The following is a 6350-nucleotide window of genomic DNA, read 5'->3' as shown; positions in this document are numbered from 1 at the left end:
GGAACCCATATTGGTCTCGGTGGAGGTCCATATCACCTCGGGACAGGTGTTGGACGAAGCGGTTCGCCAACACTCTCTCCAAGAGCTTTCCCGCCTCGTCCAACAGGCAAATTGGCCTGTAGGCAGAAGGGACGTTGCCAGGCTTGCTCCCCTTCGGGATGAGGACCAATCTGGCCCTCACCCACGCTAGGGGGAATACACCTTGCCTGAGGCAGCTATTGAATAGCTGCCTCAGGCGCCCGGACAGGTGGTCCAAGGCTAGGACCCAGACCCGGCCGGGGATCCCGTCGGGGCCCGGGGCCTTATTGCCCCTGAGCCTCAGCCGACGGATCACACCGGCCATCTCGTCCTCTGTAACCTCCATCGTCCTCCGACCACGGGATGGCCGCCTCCTGGCGGCCACCCGCGTCGAAGGGGGGGCCCTCGGATGGAAAGAGAGCCCCCAAAACGTCCTCGAGGACCTGGGGTTCCGGACTCCGTCACGGGGGGCGCCCAAGATCTAAGCTTGCTCATGACAAGCCTGTATGGGCGCCCCCATGGGTCTGCGTCCAGCGAGCGTAGGAGTTCGTCCCACGCTCGGGCCTTGGACCTCCTGATCTCGGCGCTGAGGGCGTTCCTTGCGGCACGGAACCCCTCATACGCCTCAGCCGTTCTCTCGGCGTCGTGACGACGCCGAGCCCGAGTGAAGCGGCGTCTGGCCGCGACGGAGCATCGCCGAAGTTCGGCAATCTCCGCGCTCCACCAGTACGCCGCTCTTCGCGGGCGGGGGCTGGTCCGGGGCATCGCGAAATCACACGCGTCGCGTAATGCGCCCCGGAACCAGTTCACCTCCTCGGTGATCCCCCGCCCCTCCCCCCCGGGACACGGCCGGTCTGCCGCGAGGACGGCCGCTATCAGCCTGTCCGGGCTCAACTTGGTGAGGGCCCATCTCCGTGGCCGGGCATCTCCCCGGTCTTGGGAGCGGCCGAGCACCCCGTGGCGGGCAGCGCGGAGGACCACCTCTATGTAGAGGTGGTCCGAGAGTGTTTCGCACTCCGCCACCCGCCAGCTTATGATCTTACGTGCGGCGAAGGGGGTGGCCCAGGTCAAGTCCGGGACCACTGCCACCGCATTAGGATGCTCCTCGACCCCGTGTTTATCAAACAGGCCGAGTGCCGCCGCCCAGTCCTGCAGGGCCTCGCCCCTGGCGTCCGTGAACCGGGAACCCCAACGCGTTGATTTCGCGTTGAAGTCCCCGGCCACAATAATCGGACGGGGCATCTGTCGGCGAAAACAAGCCGACACTCCGACCAAAAACGCCTCAAACTGGGCGAGGCCCACGTTGGGGGAGATGTATACTCCCAACACGAATATGGGCCCCCACCTGACCGCCACCACTCCCGCCCCGGCCTCGACCGGTGTGCAAGGCGGGAGTGTGGGGTCACACCTCCACGTGATCGCGACGGAGCCTGTCCGGTCGCCAATCCAGCATGGACTGGCTTCCGGAACGTGGTATGGCTCCGCCGCGATCCCCAATCCGAAACCACGCTCTGCCAGGCTATGCAGGAATAAGTCCTGCGCCCGGCGAGCGTGGTTCAGATTGGCCTGCAGGATGCCCAGGGACATTTATTTACTTGTCCCTGGGCTCCGCCATCGTCACCTCCGCCAACGAGACGGGGGGCGTGACGGCTGCAGGCCGGGCCCTTGGGGGCCTTTTTTCCTTGGGGGCCTCGGTTGGGGTCCCCCTATCCCTCGCCCCGCGTTTGCGGGTATCGGGGGGCGCCGTCGTGATCTCGGCCAGTCTCACCGGCCGAGTCACCTCCGCAGCGCTCGTCGACGGGAGGGGCTCCCGTTGTTTGCCCGGCCGTTTCTTGGGGGGGGGGGGTGCATCTGGCACTTCCCACCCTGTGATCGGCCGGGCGCCCCAGTCCCGCGCAAACAGGGCACCTGGCCTTGCCCGCGCAGTCGCGCGCCAGGTGCCCGGGTTCGCCACATCTGTAGCAGCAGCCCCTTCGATCAATGGGGCTGCTGCAGTGCTGCTGGACATGGCCCCTCTCCAAGCATTTGAAGCATTGGAGAGGGCGCTTGTCCAGCAGCTCCACTTGGGCCCGGGACCATCCTATCTGGATGGCCCGGGCTGCCGCTATTTTATTAGCGGCCCTTAGTGGGCACTGCACCCAGACAGTGCCCAGGCCGCGGGTTGGGAACTTAATGTCCCCAACCCGCACATCCGCTGCCTCGCAGCCCCCCGGCCCAGCGATGGCCGCCGCGATGGACCGGTCGAGGCCCCGGAGCCTTAGCTCCGCCTTCCTTATAAGATGGGACACCCTGTATATACAAATAATAAATTATTTATATCTAAATAATTATTCATATTTATTTCATCCAAATATATTCAAACGTATATTCAAGAAAAGAAAATACAAGATAAAAAATTAAATTCCGAAAATTAAAAAATTTAAAGTTAACAAAATAAAAATAAAAAAATTAATGTTAAAAAAAAATAAAAAAATATAAAGTTAAAAATAATTAAATTCAAAAAATTTTATGCGCAAAAAAATTGACGTTAAAAAAATAAAAGTCAAAAAATTTCATGTGCAAAAAAGCTTAGCGCTGCACAATGGGTGAAATTCGGAAAAAGTGGACAAAAATCGATAACTTATTTAATTGTGAAGGAAATCGTTTGAAACTTGATATCCGTAGGTTTTTTGGATGGATAATTTCGAATCTAAACTTAAAATTGCCAAATTTACAAAATGGCGAATGCAATACGGAAAACAAAGTACTTATTTATTGTTATATGTAAATACAATATGATGTATATATTTTTGGAATCGCTGAGTCGTGTTTTACATTTTTCTTATTTTATTTTTGTTTATTTTTTTATTTTTTAATCTTTTTTATTTTTTTTTATTTTAATTTAAAGAAAACATAGAAAACAAAAATTAATAATTAAAAATAATAATTGAACGAATAAAATTATTTACAAATCCATTATGCTTTCATCACTGTCTAATTCCATTGAGCAACTGTTTTCATCTATTTCCATATTATCAATTTTATTTTGTTGATCATTTATTAACAAACTTTTTGCTTCCGCTGTTAAATCCTTTACCTTTTTATTTTTAAAAACTCTTACTTTACTTATCACTGGATCAGATGATATTAAAAGATAATGCATAATGTCTTCGTTATTAGCTGTGCGTGACTATTTTCTACTGTTATGGACTCTTGCAGCTTGATTTCCGGCTTCTTGAGCCTTTTTAGAAAAGCATCCGATAAGAAAAATCATTTTTTTCATAATTGCGCCACCATGAATCAATATTTTATGTACAGAGGGAGGCACGTTGTACCAAGAATACGAATGAACAAATAGTTCAGCGGTTTCGTGGACATATCTTTCAAATTTATCACAATCAATTTCACAACCACTTGCCATTACATATAAAATATTGCCAAATCTTTCTATTAATTTTTTATCGACCCCAATTATGTTTGAAACAGCTCCAGGATGAGCAAAAAATCTAGCTGTATTGCCATCATTTGTCGTTCCATAACCTTATTTGACAATATCGACAGTTATGCTCAGTTGCGATTTCAAATCACTTTGAACTTGTTTTTTTATTCTGCTTCAAAGTTTTATTATTCCCCCTGGCAGAACTCTCCTTAAAATCAGTATTGTATGAAATATGTAAAATGCACTCCATGAAACGAATCCAGCAATGCAGGGTAGACAAACCAAATTTATAATCGTCCTCATTACATCTCAATTGTTTTATTTTCTTCAGATCGTTCATTTGTTTCGGAGTAGCTCTACAGATGTTGCATGACGTAGATGATTTTTGATTTGTCAGAACATTACAAACTTTTCCATCAATCATGATGCACTACAAATTGTGGGTGACTTTTATTGTTTTTTGATCTTTGCTTAGAATTGTTGGTTAGAGATTATTAATTTCAGTTATATAAAAATTGTACTCGCGCGAAGTATTGGATGGCGTTTCTTTAAAAAATTCAAATTTGATTGGTCTACAGTATCAGATAGATGATGGTCGATCGTTTTTCCATAAGATATTATTATCAGACGACAAGACAAGAGGTACATAAAATATTACAAATACCGTGCTATCATTCAGATAAGTCGCATCACTATCTTTGCCGTTTTTTATGGATCACTACTGTTTAAAATTTTGTTGACCTGACGCACCATGCATACCCCACTTACCATATAACACAAAATCTTCACAATCTATTTCTTGAATTTTTTTATTGCTGTAATTGACGAGATAATACGAAACACTGTATGGTCAAGCAATGCTTGTAATTTTATGTCACCTCCTTTTTCGGTTATTGTAATATGACGCGGGTAACAATCAATTTTAGCAGTTTGTATTTTTTCATAGGGAGGGCATTATTTGCTACCGAAATACCGTGCATTCTACTTTTGAAGATATTCATATTTTTCTCTCGTCATGCCCATATCCATATACAAGGTCAAAATACCGTTTATAAGATCATTTGAAAATTTATTTTTTGATTTATTGAGATTTTGTCGTGTGTTATTCGGAGAGACAACAGCCTTAGTCAATTCTTCCTGACTATACTTGTTTTGAAGCTCCTTGAAACGTCTTTCCTGGGTTTTGCGAGAACTATTTTCGAAGCTTTTTCGAGGACAACCGCGACCTTTTGGATTAGAATCTGATTGTTTATGATTAATATTAGAAGCTGTATCTTTGGAGCATTCGGATATTAAATTTATTTTCTTAAATTTTATTTTGAAGTTACTTTTCATAAAAAGTCTGTTCCTTTCTTTAAACCTTGATTGTGCTCGTGTGGCAGTTCTCCAATATCTGTGATATTGTGAAATAAAATTAGAACTTGTAACGATACCGTTACTAGCCGTGCGGGCCGACCAGCCGCCCGCATTTCTTGAGGCTCGGCGCCTATGACGCCCCTAAGCTTCCACATCCGTGTCGCGGCCCCATCCCACCATGCGCCAACTCGCGTGAGTGGGAGGCCGGCTGCCGGTATATAAGGCGGTCCGACAAGTGTAGCGTTACCAGTTTCCGATCCTGAGTCCTCTCATTAACTCCAGATCTGAAACTACCTCTCGTGTTACATCAGGTCACGGGCCACCCGTGGTTATGCCGAGCTACCCGGTTGCTGGGACGGCGCATCCTACCCTGCGTTAAACCAGGTCACGGGCCACCCGTGGTTATGCCGGGCTACCCGGTTGCTGTGACGGCGCGTCCTTAGATAGTAAGACCGTTTCGCGTACACCGCGTCTAGATTAGACCATAAGACCGTTCCGCGTATATCGCGACCAGACCAGACTAGACCGTAAGACCGTTCTGTAAATATCGCGTCCAGTTAGACAGTAAGACCGTTCCGCGCATATCGCGTTCAGACTAGATCGTAAGATCGCTCTGTATCCATACCGCGACCTGATAGCTTGTAAGACCGTTTTGTACATATACCGCGACCGAACTCCATTCTCGTAGAATTAATTAGCCATCTTAGGATAACCACCCGCGTCGCGCTAACTCCACCTTTATACGTGGCCTTTAGACTACACCAGCGTGCTAGTCCTTCTAAGGATAGGCCGCAGAAAGTGCCGACGCCCCGTCCTTCTAAAGATAAAGCGATCAGGCGGTTGGAACCACACTAAGGGCCACGCCACACGTCGTAGTATTTAGGATCTTCTTATTGTAATAACTGCTATTTATCTTTTAATAATAATAATAATAATTGCTTGCATGTAAACACCACGACCGCAAAACACCCCAGCATCGTCTGCATGAGCCGCGCTCGTTTCCCGAGCCTTGCACGCGCGCCCGTCACCGCAACATCGTTTCTGCGAACTTTTGTATGGACCGCTGTCGCACGTTTTCATTGTAAATATAGCTTTTAATGTTACATCTTTAATAACCGCTTGAATAAACTAATTGTTAAACCGCTTATACCGAGGAGGAGTGAATTCGAGTTTCCCCCTTCCCGAATCCTGGCACCGGCGAGCCTGATCCGAGGCGTACAGAAAAGGTGAACCGTTACAAACTTGCTTTTCTTCGAATTTGATTTAATTAAATGTCATTAAAATTATATTTTTCTTTAATCTTCTCCATTATTATATTTATATACGTTTTACCTGTATCTATATTTTTCCAAATCCATCTACAAAACTCTCCTTTTTGAATTTTAAAGTCTGCTATTATAAAAGTAGTGCTGAAATTTACTTGCACATTTCGGCCCGATTCCGTGGCTCACGCCTATTGCCCCCCACTCATCGCTCGTGCGTTAGCAACAAGTCGCCAGATATGCGTGACTAAGGACCGCGGCGCTTCGTCTAGTACTCTGCGTTGATACCACTGCTT

The 6350-nt window shown here is 47.2% G+C and overlaps 1 protein-coding gene across 1 annotated transcript; it reads right to left on the bottom strand.

The window, feature by feature from the left end:
- Window positions 1–499: 499 nt before the first annotated feature.
- Window positions 500–1605, bottom strand: LOC138944367 (uncharacterized). The gene is made up of 2 exons (XM_070315270.1): window positions 829–1605; window positions 500–616 (listed from the first exon to the last, which is right to left on the bottom strand). The coding sequence occupies exons 1-2, from the start codon at window positions 1603–1605 to the stop codon at window positions 500–502; spliced, it is 894 nt and encodes a 297-aa protein (XP_070171371.1).
- Window positions 1606–6350: the final 4745 nt, after the last annotated feature.

This window comes from Polyergus mexicanus, unplaced genomic scaffold (genome assembly GCF_030449975.1).
Source record: "Polyergus mexicanus isolate NDT 795.1 unplaced genomic scaffold, iyPolMexi1.0 SCAF_176, whole genome shotgun sequence".
Classification (NCBI taxonomy): Eukaryota; Metazoa; Arthropoda; class Insecta; order Hymenoptera; family Formicidae; genus Polyergus; species Polyergus mexicanus.
This window is presented reverse-complemented; position numbering and strand designations above follow the sequence as displayed.

Coding starts and splice junctions, on each gene's coding strand:
- LOC138944367 (XM_070315270.1), bottom strand. CDS start 1,605: ATGTCCCTGGGCATCCTGCAGGCCAATCTGAACCACGCTCGCCGGGCG. Junction 617..828: donor GGCGGGGGATCACCGAGGAG/GTGAACTGGTTC, acceptor CCGTGCCGCAAG/GAACGCCCTCAGCGCCGAGA.